Raw genomic sequence first — 23,653 nt, forward strand, 5'->3', positions numbered from 1 at the left:
CAGATCATGGAAATTCAGTTAGACCGATGTTAAATCAGGTATGTTTTATACACCTGCAATATTTTTTTCATATGAAAAAAAAAAATATTGCAGGTGCAGAAAATCTTTTATTTTCATAATGCATTGTTATTAAATCCACAGGCTATAGGGTGCATGTTTAAATAAATAATAGGAAAAGAAATATAAACATAATAAACATTAAGTGGGGGATAAAGTTTCCAAAAACCTTTTTTAAATGATGGAGTTTGTTGACCTGAGTTCAGTTTCTCTGATTGTTTCAGTACAGAACAATAAACATAATGCTTTTCCATCCTTAAGATCCTTTAGATATTAACAATCAGACATCACATGACATGTTTGGAACGTGATTCCTCGGATTGCTTCATCAGTCATCTGCAAGAAAACCTCCATGTATTTGCTTTCTTGGAACTCTCTTGCGGAGACATTAGCAGCGACGGTAGAAAATAGAAACAGGGACAACGAGATCCTCCGTCTGAGTCGAAATGCATCCGAGGTGAGGATCCTTCTGTCAACGTGGCCGGACCGGTACGGCCGAGTCTAGGCGTTGTTGTTTTGTTTTTTTAACCGCTTACTTTCACCACACAGTGCTGCTGTACAAAAGCGGCCTGCACAACACGCCATGCCCAGCTGACACATGAGGAGGCGGAAAAGGGAAAGCAGCCAACAGAGCTGTCACAACAACCCTCAGCGCTCTGCAGACCGCGGCCCGCCGCTCCAACATGAAGGAGATCAACTGGAGTATTATTCACCGTCTGACAAAGAGCTGCTCGGACCACACCGGCCAAACCCTCAGAGTACACACTGTGTGATGATATCAAAACCACCGGTTTGTCTGTCTGTTTCACTGCTGCAGCTTTTTTTTGCAACGCTTATTTACCACGAATGTCTCGGGATGGGGGAGATACAGATCAGATCAGATCGGTGTCTTTTTTCTGCAGAAACACGACTTCCTTTCAGAAGAAGGGTGGTGTCATGGCTTACTTGAATTTCACAAAAAAGAGGATATGCTTTGTCAAATGAACAAGTGACTGATTTAAAAGCTGTTTGAAAAACTATTCCAGCTCTTGGCTTCCTGAAGCTGCATGCCCAGTGCACCACGGCATCAACGGTTGCTAATTTATTAACAATTGAATGCCACAGTTGGCCACATGGGGGCAGTAACACAGTATACTTTATCATAATAAGAAATTGAACTTGTTCTTTTTGCCATACTTTATTTTATCACTCCTTTGAGGAGACATTTGGTATTTTATTTTGCACACACAGACCTGAAGTACACATATGCTTAAACAGGACCTATTTTCATGCAGCGATGCCTTGCTCAAGGGCACATCAGAGACACTGGGAGAAGGCAGGGCTCATCATGAACATGTTGCCAGACTTGCACAGGAGAAAAAAACATTCACACCTATACAGGTCTTCAATAAACCTAATCTGCATGTTTTAGGACTGTGGGACGAAGCCGGAGAACCCGGAGAGAACCCGCGCTGACTCGGGGAGAACATGCCTGTGAATACTAAAAAATATGTTTTCAAAAAGTGTGAATCTACTGCAACCAGGAGAGAACATCTTCTTGGCTCAAGTTATGTGCGAGATTAGCCACGGACGGACAGACACAAAGATGCACACAAACACACTCACAATACATAATAAGATAAAGATGATAATAAAATTGATAATAATAACGACGATCACGACAACGATGGCAATAATAATAATGATAATAACTTTAATAATAATAACGCATGTTCTCTGAGATTTATTGTGTTTTATCCTCTGTGATATCAGACAAATATATATTCTTTCGGATGACCCTTGAAGAATATATATTGGTCGATGGAAACAGGCTTAATTCCCACTTCTTTCTTTGGTGACTTTCTTTATCAAACATGTAATATTTGCTGTGAGCGGTTTGAAACCTGCCTGAACCACTGTGGGCAGAGTTCACTGAGTCACAGTGAGTGGGCTGGAGAGTCACAGCGTTGTCATTGGCGGTTGCACAATTGTAATAAACCCAGATTTGGTCGCTGATACAACACAACGTTAACTACATCTGTGTAGTTACAGTGTTTCTATAAGCATTCCACTGTTTTATTAAAATCATATCCTGCTCTTAAACTCTGCACAAACTACATTTAAGACTCTGACTTTCTCCACTAAATGATCTGACTTTGTTTTTCGCAGGCTGCCAAATTACAAAGCAGCATAGTTCTGGTTCTTTATTGCGTTTATGGTTTATATGGTTTGTGTGTCTGTCTCCGTCTGTATGAATGCGACGCCTGACGCTGTGTGTGTTAATGATTGGCCTGATCATGACTGCAGGAGGCTAATAAACCCAAGTACCCACACACACACACACACACACACACACACACACACACACACACACACACACACACACACACACTGTAAGAGCTTTTTATTACTTTGTTCATGCACTTTATTCTGAACGCTTTTTATTCATTAACCAAGTTTGATCTCCGTGTTCTCGTTCTGTTTGAATTGCAAATGAAGGATTCCATGTTTCTCTTTGTTAACATAAACTCAGTAAAGAGAATTAGTTGCATTTTAAATGAGCTAGTTATTTTTATTATTATTATTTTGATCATTCTAGGACTCAGGCTGATGTTTTCCTCTGCTGTTTTTTGTCCTCTCTGGTGGATTCCATCAGTTGTCCTCCTCATTCTCCATCCCAGTGCTCCCTCTACTGGAAGACGTCTCAGCTTACAGTTTATTGGTTTAAGCCACAGTGATCCACTGGGACGACCTTCAGTCCAGAACGGGCTGTTATCACTGTGATAGACGTGAAATATTCATTTCAGACAGCCAAGACTGAACTATTATTTATTGTATTCATCATTTTTTACAGAACTAAATTACGTTTGGGGAAATAAATTTAGGGTAAATGTGCAATGTAAAAATAATGCAAAAATAAAAACATGAATTTAATAATTAATAAATTAACTTACAATAAATTTAAAGTATCAAAATGTATAAATAAACCTTAAAGTTTATAAAAAAAATTAAATAGAAATGAAATAGTTACAAATACAGGAATTGTTACAAAGGTAAATATATAAGGTAGCAAATTAAAACAGAAATATCAATTTATGTCACATTTTATCCAATAATTATTTTTTGGTACATTTATCGTCATAATTTATTTATTGAGTTATTTATTTTTTAGATTTTTGCTTCGTCATCCATAGAAGTGCAAGAAGCTCTTGTTTAAATGTAAAGTTTTCAGGGTCTACTTGTGTTTTGAAACCTGTTCCAGGTTCATGTGTTCCACCTCTTCTATTTATCATGTTATGATTATTAATTAGCCATATTATATTATTCTTTTGTTACCTCCAACCACCTCAGAGGGTAACGGTCTGACAATTAAAATGTTTTGCACCGTTTGGATAATTGTGTTTATAAATATCCTACAATTTATAACAGAGTTGAATTTTAATGATATCAAATACATAAATTATCTGTTGACTCTAAATAATTCTACGTCCCCGAAAACTTCTATATTTACTTCATCAAAATCGTCCGACTGGAAGTTGAAATATGAAAACTTCTGGTTTAAAACTCCATTTTGAAAATATCAGAAATGGACTCATCGTCCTCAATAACTCCAAACACTCAACACACAATACACACAATATCGTCCAAGGCGACCAAGCAGTTGCTGAGACATTGTCCAAAAAGGTAACTATGCTAGTTAATTGCCCAATTTATGCAAATTAGCGTCCGTCACTTTCTAAATGCTGGGGACCCATGCTTTTACATTTAAACATAAAACTTTGGTTTCACCTTTTTTTTCAAAAAATCTGTAATTCTTCCTTACTTTGTTTATCCCATTAAAATATATATATATAAAAAATAACAAAAGCACTTACATCATTCCTATTGTGAAACTAAATAAATATAAAAAATCTGCTTATTTATTTCTCCCATCACACTGATGAATCACTGGATTGGATAAAATAAACACAGAAACACAAAGGTTTAAATTGCACCAAAAACATGTTTTATTCTATAAAAGAAGAAGGAGGAGGGGCAAATAATCACAACTGTACAGGGAGAAACTGACTTTTAAACACTATGAGTCACAGTATCAAAAAGCTCACGTTTTCCTCACTGATCTTTACACATTTGTTCTGTACAAATACAAAAAAAAAGAAAACAAATATTATTAATAATCGTATTATTATAATGATAACTGCATTGCACTGAGTAAATATAGTACTGGCCCATAAGTTACTGCATTCAATAGAAAATACCTAAAGTTTCGGTTTTGCAGAGGTGAGTCGAGGCACTCGCACACAGACGGACTCGGTCAGTGACGTGACCTCTGACCCCGCCGAGCTCTCCGTGGGGATTAAATGTTTCACTGTCTGTTCGCAGATCAACATTCCTGCGTTACACACGAACAGAATATTTAGAAGAATACCGAGGGAAAACAAGCTTTGCACAAACTGCAAAAAAAAACAATAAAAACAAAAAAACAGGAAGCAGGAAAAAACACAAACACATGCATCGGCCTCCTGCAGCAGCAGAGAGACGCCACACGTCGTCTGAGGAGGAACAACTCAGTGTCTCTGTGTAGAAAATACAGAACTTTTTTGCTGCTATAAAGGTTCACCAGAGCTGATCAGTGTGCTTGTAAAGCGATTATCAATAACAGGTTCATAATGACCCAAACATGTGCTACGTGGGGTAAGTTAAGGGGTCCTTATAATTCAATGCAAACATGTTTTAACATTCTGTGTCAAACTTTTACTTCCTTCAATGTCTGATTATCAAATGGGAGAAGATTCATAAACATGGGTTTCTGTAGGCGACTATGGTGGGTTGTTTCCTGTTTCTTTCAATAGAGCGCTGCAGGGATGATGTATTTTTGTAGTCCAACAGGAAGTTCAAATTTCAATAAAATTCTTTCACTGCATTTTGGATGATAACTCCACCACGGTCACATGACTTCACGTCTACACCACTAAGCTAAAGGAGGACTGGTGGGTCGTCTCATTTAGACACTTTTTAAAGACACTCAAAAGCTTCTAAATTCACCATAAGGGGTGTTTACTGACATATTTAATATTGTAGAAATAAACCTTAAAATCTCTTCAGCTTGTGTTAAACACAGACTTTATTTCAGACATCTAACAAGAAAAAAAAAAGTGAAAGTTAAATATAAAAATGTTGACTCATTTCCTGGTTTGAGGACTCTTTCCTGCAGCACTCTATTCACAGGTCGGATATGTAAATGTGTAAAACCGGCAATCAAATCCAAAATAACCACAAACATATATATTTTTTCTGACCTGAAGCTTGAGTGTAACTACCTTTCTTTAATTATATTTTAAATAAAGTCCAGTGCAGAAACATGAAGCTCTGTTTTAATAATAAATGGGTCATTAATTATTAATTATCAATGTGTTTTTTCCCCCTTCAGGTCATCAATGTTCTGGAACCCCACAGTCTCAAACACACTGACATGCTCACCAACGTCACTAGTAGAAAACAAGAAGGCTACTCTCCATGCAACAATGTGCACAACACAAGTGGGACCGATTCTTCTTTTCTTTTTTTTTTTTTAAGAAACTACGAAAACAAATGTCTTATTAGATTTGAAAAGAAACAACACATGATGGAACATCAAACCAAACAGAGGAATAAGAAGAAGAAGAAGAAAGAAAGAAAGATTTTTTCACATTATCTAGTCAGTGTTAAAAATAGAAATTCACCCGTTACATTTACTCTGCACTTTTTGATTATATACATTTATGTACATGGATTTATCTTAATTATTTGTCATTGTCCTTAATGTCTTTATCAACAGTTTACAAAAGAAAGAAAATTGCAATCAAATGCATATACTCTTCTAGAAAGATGTGCTTAGTAACGATGTTTTTTTTGTTGTTTTTAGTTGAAGCGGGGGGGGGATGTTTAGAGAAACGGGGACTTTTGCTTTTCTCTGCACTGCAAAAAAAACAACTAAATCCCTCCAAACAATCACTGAATTTAGCTCAGACTCTCAGAAATGTTTTGCTTTTTTAATATAAAAATCCAAAACCAGATTCAGTGACTTTTGCAGGCTGTTTTCTTTGCAGCGTACAGAGATAAAGCTCATGCCATGCACCCAGAACCTCCATCTCAGCCTGGATACCGTGAATGTTGCTCTCGCTAACTAGCTTTTGAAATGACGACAACAGCGGAGACTCCAAACAAACGTTTAGTTTGTAAAGGTATCAGGATTGTGATCAGTTTGAGGCCCACAGTCACAACGCCACGCTGATCTCTGAGGCTCTTTGTCAGCAGTGCAACGAGCAGCTAGAGCTCCACTTCTGAGTTCAGGAGAGCGAGGTCTGCGTTATGTTGCATAATCAAGTTCAGCCCAGAAGAGGAGCTGCAGAAAGAAAAACCCCGCCCACTGAAGACGTGGACATGTGTGGGATGGAGGTCCGGGAGGAGGAGGAGGGGCTCCACTCTGATCCAACTGAACGCACCCTTCAGCACCGGCTAGATATTAGAAGGGGAGTGTCGTCAGCAAAACAACTGTTACAACTTTATAGGGAGTTAGTTAGTTGAGGCGTTAGATTCAGTCCTGAAACATGAGCTCAGTTGGGAGAGAGTGGAGCCGCTCGAGAGGAGAGCGCGGAAAGTTCCCCCGTGGTTTAAACATCGCAGGCACTCCGGACCACGACGGCCCGACACACACACACACACACACACACACAGTGCCTGGTTTCTCCCAGAACCACCGACGGGCGGCCATGTTGGTTCCACGGTCTGGTTGCAAATACTCGTTTTTACATAGCTGGCTGTTTTTTTTAAGCATGACGGCTGAAGGCAGGCTGAATATTTGTGTGAAATGACACAATCGCTGCTACGACTTCTCAATATTAAGACCAAATATGCTTTTACTTTTATGATCCTTTCTCTTCTGCTATTGTCAAACAGACTTAAAGCTTTAAATCTGCAAACTCCAGAGTGCCCTCTTCATGTTTCTGTGTCCAAATAGAGCAACATAGCAGATTTCGACGGCGGTTTTGTCTCCAAATTAAATTATGCCAACATGTTGCACCTTTTTAATTTCCTGGTTTGGTTTGGAAACACTAAAAAATGCAAGCTTTCAATTAATGGTACGTCCTTTCTACAGAGAGCGATGCAAGAAAACAAGCCAGCGCTGCAGAGACGAGGTACTGGAGGACAAACTGCGTCTGAACAAACGCCTTCGGCCGGTCGGTGGTTCTGGTTCGGCCCTTACAGGTGGACTTCAGTTATTAAGGCTCGACGGGCAAGAGGTAAAAGAACTACAAGTGCCCGGAACACACACTCATAAAAATCTTAAATTCTGATTATTTGTCTCTAAACACACACATACGGAACAACACACACTCAGAAAAGCTCCCCTATTCCCTGCATGGGAGTTTTTTGTTTTTTTACTTGTAATCTCAATCTGTTTGTGTCCTCTGTCTCTTCCCAGAACACAACGTAAGGATTTTGTCTTTAAAGGACGTCATCATGTTAAAGAGAGCCACACCTGGCCAAGGAGGGAAGAAAAAAAAGTCTGAAGGCCGTATTTCAATAAAACGACGCAAACAAAGCAAATACTGTTATTGAAGAGCAATCAGGAGGGGGGGGGCACGCAAACCACAATAACTTGATTGATACAATGAAAACAAAACTAATCTTTATAAAGTTCACAGTCTTGTAGCTCCCTGTACCAGGAGGGGGGGGGGGGGGGGATATCAGTTTCACTTCAGCTGCTGTGAATAACTCACCACATGCACACACACCTTCACTTTAAAGAAATGTATCCAGAGGCTGTGATTACAAATTCAGATCTAACTTGACTTCCGTTGTTTTAAACGCTTTTTATAAAACAGAACCAGGAACCTCCATGCAAAAAGAGTTCTGCATGGAGGATGTTTTTAGACTCTTTCATATATATTTTGCAAGTGATGAAGTGAAACCAGAGTGATTGTTCTGATCTATGTTGGTGGACTGTGATGTTCCTCATCACTGCTACACACACATGGAGAGCAAGTTCTCTGGGTCAAGTTATAAAGCTTGGACTTGAATTTGAATACTTTTTTTTTTTCTGTCGGTACCGACTGAAACGTGTCCATAGCACCGTCGTTGTTGTTTTATTTACCTTTTGATCAGATAGCTTCAGATTTTGATCAGTAATTTCGCCACCGTTTCTCAAGTGAAAATGGTTCTAGAGAAAGGCAAAGTTCTTGGAGAACGTTCTTGTGGGGAGATGGGGCTATTTGAGGCTTTTTTTGAGTCACCTTTGCTTCCAGAAAGTCCATAAAATAAGACTTGAATCTCTGGATATGTGCAGAGTGAGGTTTGGGCAGCTGAAGTGACATCCTGCTGAAGATTCCTCTTCTGTTTTTTAGTTCAAAAACAAAACACATACGTTGCTCCTCCTCTTCCTCTTCTTCCTCCTCTCCTTTGGATGGATGCATGTGATGGATGGATGGATGAGCTTCAGTCCGTCCTTTTCTGAATGGGGAGGAGACGTCTTGAGTCAAGGGAGGGAGGGTGGACGGTGATGATGATGATGATGATGATGATGATGATGATGATGATGATGATGTGTCCAAACACACACAAAATCCCCAAACCTCTACTCCACACACACACAAATCCACAGACACATTCCTGATATTCCTGTGATTTCAGGATGAAGATGAAGAGGAGGAGGAGGAGGAGGAGGAGGAGGAGGTACTGTGTCTTTTTTTAACTGCTGCAGAGGTGAGGTTGATGGGGGAGGAGGGGGGAGGCACTGGTACAAGACGTTCTGTGAGGGATTTCAACGGGTAAGAGGTTGGTATGTAGGGAGGTTGATGGGGGAGGTGGGGGTGGGGGAGGTAAGAGTTCACATCATGACGTGGCGGCGGCGGTGCAGGGACAGGTGGTCGGACCGGGAGAAGGAGCGGTCGCACTCAGTGCAGCGGAAAGGTTTGATTCCCGTGTGCTTGCGGAAATGCCGGGTCAGCTCGTCGGAGCGGGCGAAGCGCCAGGTGCAGCCCTCCCAGGTGCAGTGGTAGGGTTTCTCTCCTGGAGGAGGAGGGAGACAAGGAGAAGAGTTAAGGGCAGAGGAAAAGGAAAAGGAAGGAAGGGAGGAGGCAACAGGAGGGAGGGAGGGAGGGAGGGAGGAGGGACGTTGGGAGACTGGTGGAAACAAAAATGCATGAGTGATTCACGGGGAGAAAGTCTCTCAACCCATGTAATCCCTCTTCAGCTGCTTACTAACTACATTTCCCAGAATTCCCAACTCAGCTCAGTACAATGTCTCTCTTTGCTTTTCCTGCAAATCATTTTTCACTGTTTAAATGAAAACACATTTCCACACAAAAGCCCTTCTCCAGTCGCTGCAAATATTCTGTTTTCACGTCTTTATTACTAAACAATTTTGTTGTATAGTATGTGTATTTATTGTCTGTGTAGTTGTATAGTATGTGTATTTATTGTCTGTGTAGTTGTATAGTATGTGTATTTATTGTGTAGTTGTATAGTATGTGTATTTATTGTCTGTGTAGTTGTATAGTATGTGTATTTATTGTCTGTGTAGTTGTATAGTATGTGTAGTTATTGTGTAGTTGTATAGTATGTGTATTTATTGTCTGTGTAGTTGTATAGTATGTGTATTTATTGTCTGTGTAGTTGTATAGTATGTGTATTTATTGTGTAGTTGTATAGTATGTGTATTTATTGTCTGTGTAGTTGTATAGTATGTGTATTTATTGTCTGTGTAGTTGTATAGTATGTGTATTTATTGTCTGTAGTTGTATAGTATGTGTATTTATTGTCTGTGTAGTTGTATAGTATGTGTATTTATTGTCTGTGTAGTTGTATATGTATGTGTAGTTATTGTGTAGTTGTAGTATGTGTATTTATTGTCTGTGTAGTTGTATAGTATGTGTATTTATTGTCTGTGTAGTTGTATAGTATGTGTATTTATTGTCTGTGTAGTTGTATAGTATGTGTATTTATTGTCTGTGTAGTTGTATAGTATGTGTATTTATTGTCTGTTGTATAGTATGTATATTTATTGTCTGTGTAGTTGTATAGTATGTGTATTTATTGTCTGTGTAGTTGAGCTGCTGCAACACTTGAATTTCCCCCATGGGGATCAATAAAGGAATATAATTTATGTAGTTTTACTGCTTTAGTGTTACTGGAAAATCCCCACCTCATTCCAATGAACCGGTCTATTTATATCTGATTTATTCTTGATTGTTAAAGTGGACATTTTCACAGAAAATTAAACAATACATATCCAAGAGTTGAGACTTTAAGGGACATTTTTATGACCGTAAATTGTCTGAAACGTCTTTGTATTCATGGGAAATAAGAATTAAAGTGACATCAAGTGACTTTACTGCTCCAACATTAAAGTATATATATATATATATATATATATATATATATATATATATATATATATATATATATATATATATATATACTTAACTGAACCACATGTACTCTATTAAATAAATATTTTTAATGCCAATTCCCATTTTAAGAAACTTTCTGTGTTTATCTATTTTCCTAAAACTTAAAAATGTGACTTTTCCAGGTTTTGCACGCCGATACAAAACCCTAAATGGATGTTTTCAGTGAAGAAAAAATAGATAATATTATAGTTTTTGAATAGAAAACTGTTACGTGTTAATTATCAGTGAAAACCAATCAACCAGTGGAACTGTTCACACTGTTCACACTGTTCATGTGGTTGTCTGTGAATGTACTGCCGGTCTCACCTGTGTGTATCCTCCTGTGGGCTTTGAGGTGGGAACTCTTGGTGTAAACTTTTTTACAGCCTTCGTAGTCACACATGTGGATCCGCCTCCTCTTGATGTCTGGAGAGTCTGGATCCACGGGCTCCAGGTCCAGGACCGACCTGAAGGAGGAGAAAGGAGTGAGTATGAAGACAGAAACCATCTTTGGGACAATCAATCTTTAATACTTTAATGTAAATGGCTGATGAGCACCAACTCGGCTGAAAAATCACTACAGAAAATAGATTTAGATGTTTTTAATTACTAATAACTACATTTAGAAACTGTACTTTGAGCTTTAAGTACTTTTTTTCCAACAGTGAGCACTGTATAGTTACGTTGGTCACAATTTGCTACAAACAAAATTCAAGTGGTCTTTTATCAAAACATTCTATTTGGTTATGTGTTTATCTGCAAATATTTTCTTATCAGATTAATTTTAGTCTAAGATTTTGATACTGTTATTGCTCTCAAACTTAATTAATATGTAAGTGTAGGGGGAAATGGGACCAGTGTTTAAGATTCAAACTGTTAATCTATGTTTAAGTTCTTTTTATTAATATGTAAATACGTTGCCTTCTTGAAAAAGGTTTGTTTCACTCATTTAATATTGCACTTCTCTCCTGCCGTGAGCCATCATTGTGTTATTGTATATTACTCCATATTATGTAAATAAGCCTCGACTTAATACAATCTGAACCTTTTTTTAAGGTTTAACACATACACATGTGAGATTTAAAGAAGATTTATTATGCACAACAGAACAAACCCGACTCTCATCGGGTTCATTTGAAACGTGGTGTTTTGGCCACTAGGGGGCGTTAGAGAGTTACATTAAACACAACTGTACAACAGCTTCCACTTCAGCATCTCTCTCTCTCTCTCTCTTCTTAATTCCTTCATATCTCACTCTTCCATTTTATTCCCGTCTTTCCTCAAACCAGCAGAAGAGAGAATCTGAACTTAATCCATCCACTGTTTCCTCTTTATTTCATTCTCCTTCTACCTTTCTCTCTCTTACATTAAATCAATATTCTGACGTCAGCGACAGAGTTTTCTGTTCTGTGATTTAAATCATTATTTATTTGATGATGTCGATAAAGTTGGACAAAATAAAAAAGCCTCTCTGTTCCTCCTTCGCCCATTTTTACAAGTAGGTGTGACGGCAAACTGCATTATGACACCATGTTCACACACACACACACACACACACACACACACACACACACACACACACACACACACACACACACACACACAACACACAAACAATCTTCATCACAAAGAACAAATGACCACAAACACATTTATTCACTTTGTTTCTCTTTAACAGTCTCACTCTGAGTGTGTCTCACTCACACTCACACACACACACACACACACACACACACACACACACACACACACACACACACACACACACACACACACACACACACACACACACACACACACATTACAGCACACTCAGCTAACCGTCGACGCCCTGAATTTCAGTTGCTGTCAGACGGCCTCGCCTTCTGGGTGTGTCTGCAGCTCTGTCCTGATTTACTAATGAACACGCTGCACGCACACACGCACACACACACACACACACACACACACACACACACACACACACACACACACACACACACACACACACACACAGGTCTCCCTGTTCCCGGGCGTCTCCGGTGCGTTCTGCTGCACTGAGGGTTACATGAGGTTATATAAGTGTCCAGTCATGGCAGTGCTGCAGTAATGTAATTGGGCTGCAGGAGAGGGAGGTGATCCACTCAAAGACTGCATTACCCATAAGCCCTGCTGTGCATTTGTACTCCTATTATGGTCCTCACACTGAGATGACATCACACATGGTTTATGACATTTATGTCAGCTGTTCTACAGACGTCTGATTTATAAACGGACCAATGATTGTCCTCATCGTGTTCAACTCACACTGTGGAGTTTACTGACAAACGAGCAACATCAAAACAGTTCAACATTTATGGGAATAAATATAATATATATATATATATATATATATATATAAAATAAGTATACAGCAGAAAATAACACGTCACCATTTTTCTCAGTAAATATATTTCTAAAGGTGCTATTGACATGAAATGTTCACCAGATGTCGGTAACAACCCAAGTAATCCATACATACAAAGAAAACCAAACAAATAAGTTCAGAAATTAAGTTATGTGTAATAAAATGGAATGACACAGGGAAAAAGTATTGAACACATGAAGAAAGGGAGGTGCAAAAAGGCATGAAAGCCAAGACACCAGCTGAAATCTATCAGTAATTAGAAAGCAGTCCTGCCCCTTGTTAGTGCAAATCTTGTCAAGTCTTGTGTGACACCTTGGTAATGAGACACCTTTTTATAGGCCATCAGTTGGGACTGAACCAGCTGATATTCATTTGCACTGACAAGGGATTACTTGGGTTGTTACCGACATCTGGTGAAAATTTCATTCCAATAGCACCTTTAGAAATATATTTACTGAGACAAAAGGTGACATGTTCAATACTTATTTTACCCGCTGTATATATATATACTTTCTTTCTATGAGTGAGATGATGTTGATTTGATGCCGTTCTCATGACTGTACGTTACTTATACAGGCATGGATTGATTACTGGAAGGGCTTAATAGGTCAGGGCCCTCCTGGCCTTCAACTGTCACTGAAAAATACAAGTACCAACCAGGAAGAGACTGAAAATGACCTCAAAGGAACACAAAACCACTACAAAAAACACAAAACCACTACAAAAAACACAAAACCACTACAAAAAACACAAGACAACAAGGAGACAAAAAACTACAAACAATCACAAAACAACCACATAGTGCAGAAAAAGACTACAAAACTTTTATGCAAAAGGTTGAAAGCAGCAGTTATGATTTAACACCATAGATCCAGGTAACAGGGTCCTTCCCACCTTATTAATATAATAATCTAGCCTCATCTGTATAACCGACATAAACTGGGCGGAACAACTCAATATTTTGAGATTAAAATATATAAAAAAAGGAAACTAAATATGGTATTATAGTCCTTCTTGTTTAATTGGGGCAGTTTTCTGATTGTGTCTGTCACAGAAAAGACCTGCAGTTTGTTTACAGACATAATGAGATCGCTGGAAAATGTTAATTTAGGTGGAATAAAGACCTGAATTTGTGTCTGGTGGGAAATTGTGAGAAACTCAAATAACCTCCACTTAAGGTTCTTATTTATTTATATATTTTTATGTTCATCTTCTTTCATTGTAATGCATATTTGTGCAGCATTTCTTGCATGAAATGTGCAATAAAAATAAAGTGTATCATCATTAGAACTATTTGCTCTTGATGCATCAAATCTGGACCTGCATCTCCTATGGATCCAAACCAATCAGAGCACCTTCTCATCCAATCAGAGCTCCACATGCAGAACCAGTAGAACCATCACTCACCCGGCGTCGAGGCTCTGGGCGCTCAGCGAGGCCGATCCGGACTCTGTGCCGCTCTCTGCGTCGCTGTCACTCTGGTACTCAACCGGAGACGTAGAACCGGGTTTGATGCGAACTGCGGAGAGGAAAACAGTGGGTCAAATACAAAGAGAGGAAAACAGGAATATTTGAAAGAGACTGAGGAAAAGTGGATGGAATTAGGAAATGGAAGAAGCGAGAGAATAGAGGAGGAAGAGGAGGAAACAGCGGGGGGTTAATAACTTCTTAAAAGAGACAAAAGACAAAGCCTCGCTCCCAGTGTGTGTGTGTGTGTGTGTGTGTGTGTGTGTGTGTGTGTGTGTGTGTGTGTGTGTGTGTGTGTGTGTGTGTGTGTGTGTGTGTGTGTGTGTGTGTGTGTGTGTGTGCAGAATCACATTTGTAGCCGTACCTCACACTGGAATTCTCCGCATGTCTCCTCGTTTCTAAATCTTTCTCCTAAATTCTGAACATTTTTTTAGTGTTCACTGACCCGTCTTTCTTTCTTTCTTTCTTTCTTTCTTTCTTTCTTTCTTTCTTTCTTTCTTTCTTTCTTTCTTTCTCATTATTTCAGATGTGAACAGATGTTAATGAAACATATTCTGCAGGACTCGTTGACGAATTGAAGTGAAGGAAGAATCTGTGGAGGACTTCAGAAGACTCAGCTGGTCTTTTTAGAAACACTACACATCTGGAGTGATGATGTTTTCTGTTGAATTCTGGGTAAATTTAAATGAATGTCCACTTCACTTCAGCTAATATGCAGAGGGAGCAGAGGATCAAACAACTTGATATTGAAAGCTGTTATAATCAATAGTTTTATGGATCAAATGACTGTGTGTGTGTTTGTGAACGAGTGTTTTTAACTGCTTTTATTATATCACATCTGAGGGGGAAACCTTGATAATATGTTGTTTAATATTGATTATTACAAAGACCCTTCCACAGCTGATGTCATCAAAGTAAGTTGTGTTTTTTACTGCTGTTATTCAGACGGTTAACAAGCTTTAAATATTGAATTAAAACTGTTACCAGAATCTAAATGTCTGGTCGTTTCATGATTGGTTTTCAGGTTTGATATTCAAACAGCGACTCAAGTTCTACAGGATAAGGACAGAGTTAGAAGTGTTTCAGTTTAACGGGTGGCCGTGTTAACTGGTGACGTTCAGCTCAACATGTAACTTACATCATAAGATGAGTCTGAATTTAAAATGTTCTGCTGGTGTTTTTAACTGCTGACGCCACAACAAGAAAGTCTTTAGACGAAAGAGGTTATTAGTAGTTGTCACATTTCAGTCACTTTTATTCCTCATAGTTTTAGTTTCTGGAAAGACATTACTTTTGCATTAAAATGTTTTCTCCCTTAATTTTGTCCTAGGCATGTGAAAAATGTCCTTTTTCATTTGATTCTATTGAATATTTCAGTGGATCTAGTCTAGCCCAAAAAAATGTTTTTTTTGTTATCACATTATGATCTGAGGATTAAGAATGCAGCTTTTTCAAAGGCTAAATATTATCTGTTAATCACTGAGAACCACTTGACCCATTGTGTGGTTTACAATCCTAACATAGCATCTCGTTAAATTCTAGAGTCTGATCTAGATGAAGATATATGATGATTACTGTCATTAGCAGTTATTGATCCAAGGACAGGATGTGAAATATGTCTCCTTACATCACAGTATCCACATTGACTTATGTGTATAAATACACTGCGGTGTGTCTGTGAACATGATCTCCTCTGTGGTCACATGATCTCTCTCAACTGCTCCATTACTCTCTCTCTCTCTCTCTCTCCTCCATCTTTACCCAGAATTCACCGTTTCACAATTTCACATCCTGCTGCTTATCAGAAACAACTATTTATGCATAAAAATCAGACGGTGATGGTTAATTATTTGGTCTGAAAACATAATGAATGAAATCAAAGAAGTGCCCCTTCCTCCTCCTCCTCCTCCTCCTCCTCCTCCTCTCTGTAGGAATGTGGCAGCCACACTGTTCAAAGTCCACACACAGCCTGGAGAGAGTGAGGAGGGTGGAGGGAGGGGAGGGTGATGCAAGGAATTTGGGTGGAGTATCTGTTGGTATGGAGAGGGTCACACAGCCAAAGAAGTGGTCTTTGTCTCTGGAGACAATTAGTCCTCTCCCCCACCTCCCCCCTCCTCCACTGCAGCCTTCCCTTTTTCAAACGCTTAACAGCCCATCTCCTCTCCTCCTCTTCATCCTTCCTCACCCCTGCAGCATACCACCACCTCCACCTCCACCTCCACCTCACCCCCACCGAAGTCTCACCCACTTCCTCCCTTCTGCAGCTCCTCCTTGTTCCTCCCACACAGCTCCACATGAACCATGAACGTCAGCTGCTTGTTCGCTTTAAGGTATCAGAGTTCCTGTTTCACTCTCTCACTCTCTCACTCTCTCACTCTCTCACTCTCTCTCTCACTCCCCTCACATCTTCCCTCTCTGTTTATTCTTTACAGTGTTGCACAGCTTGTGAGCTACAAAATGCACAAACAAAACGGGATTTCAAAGCGGGAAAAGGCAACAACTGAACCCCCAGAATCCACCAGGCCTTTCTTCCAAGAGTAGATATTAGATCCCTTTAGTTTACTTTAGTTTAGGCGACTTTAACGATTACTACTGTGAGCCGCTGTATGCTTCAGATTATGTTCTTGTTTGATCTTTTTGGTTTGCTTTATTCAAACTGATACAGACCAGCAAGTTTGGTAAATATTGACACCATCACGGCGACATGAAATTATTTTATTTTATTTTATTTATTTTATTTATTTTATTTATTTTATTTATTTATTTATTTTATTTTATATTTTAAATTTTATTATATTTCTTTATTGTTTGTATTTTATTTATTTATTTTTGTCAATTATATATGTGATTATAATGAGACAAAATTCAATTTAATTTGACCATATGACACTGTTAATTTCCTGATTTGTTCTGTTTCTTTGTTTAAAAATAAAAGAAGGTTGGAAAAAGAATTGTAGTTTAAATAAAAAGAATATTGGAAATATAATAAGTCAGGTTTCAAACAAACCCCTGAGTTAGTATTTAGAAGAGAAAACAAAGACAAACAGATAAATAAGTGTCCACTGGAAACATCCATCACAGTTTACAGACCAACATCCTGTTTATGTGGCTTTACTTCTACTTTCACCCTCAAATAAAGTGCTTCAGATATCCGGCATTAACTTTTGACTTGTTTACAACCCGTCTGATCGTCTCACTGCTTCTGTTTATTGATGATGGACTTATCTGTGACGATGCTACAAACTACAAAAAGAGGGCCAGAATAGTCCTCTTTAAAGAGCAGATTGTGGTTTGCAGTGGTAAAAGATCTTTTTTTGTTGACGTGGAGGTGGAGGGTGTGGTGGAGCTGTTGGGTGTGGTTCCAATGTGGTTACATTCTGCTATTAGTCACTCTCCAGCACCAAGAGATCCCTGTCTCCACCTGCTGATATTTACACCCACTGAAACAAGAAAGTCTCCAAAACATAGCTTTAGGGTGATAAAACCACAGGAACAGACATGGTTTATGATGCACTGAGCAATTTTGAGATATTTTAGCTGTTTAGCATTCTTAACACATCCTCTTCCAGACTAGAGGAACTATTATCTTTTCAATTTGCTCCTTATTTAAACTTTCAGAAAACTTGAAACTTGAAATTAAAAAAACAATTGTCTTAATGTCAGTAATCAACTGGTGAAGTTTCATGTTGATATCTATTAGTTAATTTTTTTACCCTATTCACCTGTAGTGTCTTCAACATGTATGTAATTTAACTAAACATATCTTTAAAGGATGTTTTCTCTAAATTTCTGATCCAGAAATCTCCACTTCAGTAGCTCTTACATACACCAAACTTTACAGCTTCATTCCTCTCTATATTCTGAAGGTTTCTACAGAGGGGTTTGTTCAGATATCATTCATAGCCTGATTTATACAACATTGTATTCCTAAAAACATGGAGAAAAGTGTTTTTTTATGGCTGTTGACAGTATTTTCTGATTTATGGAGTGAAACAAAGAGATATCCAAAATTACCTCCGTGAAAACCTTTGACTCTAATATGTCAACAAAATGAAACAAGAATTTTGAACCTGGCTTTATCCAATGTTCACATTTAAGTTCTGGAAATGTTTGAAAATTGGCACAAATTTGATAAGATAATGTCGATTTGCATATTTAAACATAACATTTCCGAAAACTTGTTATTCTCTTGGTGTCATGGTGATATCTATCAGCTAAATGATCAACTGTAGTTCCTCCACTTGAAAGCCCAATGAAGTGGTATAAATATACTGGTCCATATCGGGGACAAAAGTACATTTACACTTCCAACTGAACACATTCTCATCCCATCTTTTGGAGGTTTTTTGAAATGCATGCTGGGAAATGAAGTAAAGTCATTCAAGACAAAGTGAAGAAAGTCAAAATTGTAAATTATAACTATAAGAACTCCTAACATGATTTAAACGCCACGTGGTGACGAGAGCATCTTCAGGCCCGTTCGTGTTCTGGAGGTTCTTCTAGAAGTTTCTAAGAGTCGTCGGTTTGGATCTGAGGTGAACTGAACCGACTTTACAGACGGACTTCACTGCAGTTTGTCAAAAGGGCGGAGGCCTGTTTTGCCAGCTTCCCCCGGTGTTTACTCAGGGATGGATTACACCTCATTTAACCCTCGCTGCTGCTTAACGCCGATCGACTGGTGTCTAAGGCGCCTCCGACGCGACGGCAGCATGAACTCACTGGTTCTTCAGGTATTGATCAGCTGTTCACACACACTGCTTAATCTCAAGGTCAGAGAAGGTCAGGTCATTTGAGGAGAAGAACTCAGGTTATTAGTTACTCAGTAACTCTGTGTAAATCTACCGACCAGGAAAAAGAACAACGGGAGCTCCCATTTAGATTTACGAGATATTTGGAGACGCTGAAGGGAATTTTTTCCCTTTTTTAGCTGGTAATATCAATCCTCTGGCTCATACGGAGAACTTTCCAGAATGACGTAGACGAGTCGATCATATCACTAACCACAAACACACAAACGTCTCCCTCAAGAGACACACTGTCCTCCTCTAAAACCGACAGCTACTGTGAGTACTTCAAAACAAAAACCAATAAGTAAGTTTGAAAATACCGTGAAACACAAGTGCTTAAAATGTTCCTTATCTTACTCCAGGACAAGAGGATTGTCTCCGTCTTTTAGGGCTGAAAGATTTTGAAAAATATGTTTAATTTCTATCAATAGAAATCTGAATTAGTATGTAAAAATCGCTTCTTTGGCCAAAAGTAAGAAGGGTTTTGAGGGTGAATACAATCATTAAGTTTCCTTTCATATCCAACGGATCCAAAAACACCTTAATAGTTCTGTTGTTTACAGAAGCTGGATTTATTTCTGAGCTCACGTCACTTACATGTCAGACCAGTTGGGTTTCCCCAAACATTACCCTTCATCTTTCTGACATAAAGCTCCTTTAATGAAACTCGTAAATGACGGAACGATGGAGGAACAACGGCGACAACGATGCAGAGACCAAAATGGAAGAGGAGAGGTGTAGTAATCCAACAAGCATCTAAAGAACCTTCCTACTTGACTGATATTGCTTTGCAAATGCACCGTGCAATGCACCTCTACAACTCATTATACTTGTAGTAGTAGTAGTAGTAGTAGTAGTAGTAGTAGTAGTAGTAGTAGTAGTAGTAGTAGTAGTAGAAGTAGTAGTAGTAGTAGTAGTAGTAGTAGTAGTAGTAGTAGTAGTAGTAGTAGTAGTAGTAGTAGTAGTAGTAGTAGAAGTAGTAGTAGAAGTAGTAGTAGTAGTAGTAGTAGTAGTAGTAGTAGTAGCAGTAGTAGTAGTAGTAGTAGTAGTAGTAGTAGTAGTAGTAGTAGTAGTAGTAGTAGTAGTAGTAGTAGTAGAAGTAGTAGTAGTAGTAGTAGTAGTAGTAGTAGTAGTAGTAGTAGTAGTAGTAGTAGTAGTAGTAGTAGTAGTAGTAGTAGTAGTAGTAGTAGTAGTAGTAGTAGTAGTAGATGCAAAGTCTTAGTAGTAGTGTAGTAGTAGTCTGTAGTAGTAGTAGTAGTAGTAGTAGTAGTAGTAGTAGTAGTAGTAGTATAGTAGTAGTAGTAGTAGAAGTAGTAGTAGTAGTAGTAGTAGTAGTAGTAGTAGTAGTAGTAGTAGTAGTAGTAGTAGTAGTAGTAGTAGTAGTAGTAGTAGCAAAAGCAGTACTAGATGCAAATCTTAAGATGTACATCTGACACATTAGAGGTATCGTTTCATCACAAAGAAACGTGTGAAACAAGATCTGTGTTACTGAAGATACGTTTTTTTCTGCTGCTGCTGATGATGAATGAAAAGAAGGGAAGTGTGTGTGTGTGTGTGTGTGTGTGTGTGTGTGTGTGTGTGTGTGTGTGTGTGTGTGTGTGTGTGTGTGTGTTTAACTACAATATAACAACCAAAATAGGATCGCAAAGTTAAGAAAGAACATCAACTTGTTTTACTATTTTCCCTCTTGTCCTGCTGAAGCTTCATGTCCTGTGTACAGCTGATACTAATGACTATGACATCATCAACAGGGGCCAATTTACCCACAATTCAATGCTACAGTTTTGAAGTTACTCTTCATAATGTGGAATCTTTCCATCGGCCCACTCACCAGATCCTTCTGAGCGCCCGTCGCTGCCGATGAGCGGCACCGTGATGGCTGCCGTGGCGACGCCGTCAGTGCTCATGGTGGTGTAGACGACGGGCAGCGACTGCACCACCACGGGGATGGTCTGGAGCTGGCCCACCTTGCTGGGCATGCTGACGGAGGGGATGGTGTGGATGACGTGGAGGATCTGCTGGCCGCCGGCGCCCTGAGTGGCCAAGATGGAGCCTGGGGAGAGGACCTGGAGGGGAAGAGGAGGCGAGGGTACGATATGATGAGTGGACTGAACCGTCTTCGAGATCAGGGCACAAATGGAGGTAATGAGTCGTTACCATGGAGCCTATCGACTGCATGGCCGAGGTCATCGGTGTGATCGACAGACCCGTTTGGGTCATGATCCCGCTGGGTGCAGGGTTGACCGTGATGCCCATTGTGGAAGCGGGCAGCGATGAGGGGCGGGGCTTGTTGAGCGACAGGTCGACGGGTTCGGTCTGGTCCTCGGCGGGGCGTGGCTCCGGAGAGGACGGCTCCGTCTTACAGGCCGGCTCCGTCTTCACCTTCAGGTCTGTCGGCTGCGAGCAGTCGTCAGCGACATCGGCCCGCTGGAGGAAAGAGAAGACAAGAGTTTAGGAAACAAGAATACAGTAACAGCACTTTGGTAGTTATTTTAACCCAAACAACAATCTTTTTCTAAACCTAACTTGTGGTTTTGTAGAGGTTCCTTTGAAGTTTCCTTTGAATCGACACAAAATGCCCAAAAAATGAGGAGTAACTTAACGTGAGATATACAAATCGCTGAATGCTGGTTTGTTACTCCTTATTGTCATTCTTAAAGGACAACATTTCCTTTCATTCTCAAACTGACGTATTAATTAGACTATTGTTATCACGGTTAAGTGAAGCGTGCCAAATAACACATGCTGTTTGATTGTGTGTGAAGCCAGCAGGAGCCACACAATCCGACAAAACAGAAATGATTTCATTATTTTTATCTCGTGCAGGAGGAAAACACAGCAGCAAAGGATTGTAAAAACATCCATCAACGCTGTGGCAATAGATTTAATGCCAACACATGTTCATATATATTCATATAGAGGTGCAAAGTAGAGGAGAGATACTTCAGATGTCCAGAGTTCAAGTAGTAACCATAAAGTCTCTGCACAGGTAATAAACTCTCCTGGTTTAATCATCAGTACTATCAGCTTTAGGAAACATCTGGACCTTTATGAACCAGTAAGGTTTTCTCTTTGAACATTTGTTGACACTGATTTTAGCCGTTACGCTTCCCAGAGGATCTGAGAGGAGCTGGAAATATTGATATTCTGAAAGAGTAACTAAAGAATCCATCTATTCAGTCTGGCTTTTATGCAGTGTTTTAGAATTTTATGATTTTCTTATCTTTATTGTTTATCATTACGTCTGATTTATACAGTGTTTTTATGCTATGGTTTTAGTATTCATACATATTTCTATACCTTACTTTATTTCTCTCTACTTTTACTTTTCTTTTTTTAATGTTTATCATGATCAATATATTCAGTGATTTATTTGTATTTTTTTAAACTGAATTTAATTTGGTTTGGATTATTCTCTTTATCTTCCCTCCTTTTTCTTGTTGTTTTCATACTGTCAATCATTTGAAAAAGCACTTTGAATTGCATTTGATTTGTTGGAAAAGTTGGAAAAGGAAAGTTGATTTATTGATTAATAGAATTTACAAAAAAATCTAAAGATACAAGCCTGCATGTACATAAAAATAACTGAGAAAGAGAAGTGAACTACAACTCCCAGGATGCATTTTGGAGCTCACAGTTTGGCTGCATGTGCTTCTAACGACAGAGAAAGCTAAAGATCACGCTTCATCTGATCAAACGCTCAGATAACATTCTAACTATGCTACAGCTCTTATTTAATATCACTACACTGGCATTTCTACCAGGACAACAGCTGCTGATGCTCATGGGTAATGTAGTATTCAGAGCCACGACGTCTCAGGATTCTAACAGATCATTTACCAATATCATTCTTGCTTTGTTTCTGCGTTTCTCTGTTCAGAAATGTTGGTATACCACTAAAAAATGAGAATTACAATTGAGAGAAAGAACTGAAATCAGCTCAACATATTGTTTGTTCTGGAACTGAAGATCTCTGAACTCATTACTCAATCAGTTAGGACGGACTGCGTTTGATTGAAGTTTACTTTAAAAGAACTCTGCTTTCATATAACTTGCATCAGGCCTTTTTTCTCATAACGCCCTAGTTCTCTCCTCCTCCTCCTCCTCCTCCTCCTCCTCCTCCTCCTCCTCCTCCCTTCAGCCACCCAGGGCTCAGCTGCCATGTAGCTGGAACGCACCGGGAACAATGGCTGCTGTGTGGGACTCCGGAGGGGGGAGGAGGTGGGGGAGAAAGAGAGAGAGAGAAGGGCTGGAGAGAGACTGGTACTGATTAAGAAAGAGAGTTAAAAAAAGAGGAGAAGTGAAAGAGAGACGGTAGAAATGGAGTGAGAGAGAGAGAGAGAGAGAGAGAGAGACCAGGAGTTGGACTTGGTCCAGCTCTGGGTGAGGAGGGAGGGAGGAGAGGGAGGAGGCTCTGCTACGCCCTTTTATCGGGTCACACAGTTCAGCTGGAGGCCCGGCTGTGTGCAAATATAAAGGTTGGTAAACAACATTCTGCAATCATTACATATGCAAATATCCTCCGTTAAAGCAGCTTAACGCAG

The 23,653-nt window shown here is 39.2% G+C and overlaps 1 protein-coding gene across 2 annotated transcripts in view; it reads right to left on the minus strand.

Annotated features, from left to right (window-relative positions):
• Positions 1-4,031: 4,031 nt before the first annotated feature.
• klf8 (Kruppel-like factor 8) overlaps positions 4,032-23,653 on the minus strand; it is a 66,011-nt gene continuing 46,389 nt past the window's right edge. The window contains exons 3-8 of one of the 2 annotated variants that reach the window (XR_008532394.1): positions 21,267-21,536; positions 20,941-21,175; positions 14,263-14,374; positions 10,797-10,936; positions 8,683-9,087; positions 4,032-8,651 (exon numbers count right to left, since the gene is read on the minus strand). Coding sequence is in view for 1 of the 2 variants with exons in the window: in XM_054625920.1 (XP_054481895.1) it covers positions 8,906-9,087; positions 10,797-10,936; positions 14,263-14,374; positions 20,941-21,175; positions 21,267-21,536 (939 nt within the window). In the remaining variant the exon portion in view is untranslated. Of the gene's footprint in view, positions 9,088-10,796; positions 10,937-14,262; positions 14,375-20,940; positions 21,176-21,266; positions 21,537-23,653 lie in introns of both variants that reach the window. The other variant, XM_054625920.1, reaches the window with a different exon arrangement.

Source organism: Anoplopoma fimbria, chromosome 24 (assembly GCF_027596085.1).
Source record: "Anoplopoma fimbria isolate UVic2021 breed Golden Eagle Sablefish chromosome 24, Afim_UVic_2022, whole genome shotgun sequence".
In the NCBI taxonomy this organism is placed as follows: Eukaryota; Metazoa; Chordata; class Actinopteri; order Perciformes; family Anoplopomatidae; genus Anoplopoma; species Anoplopoma fimbria.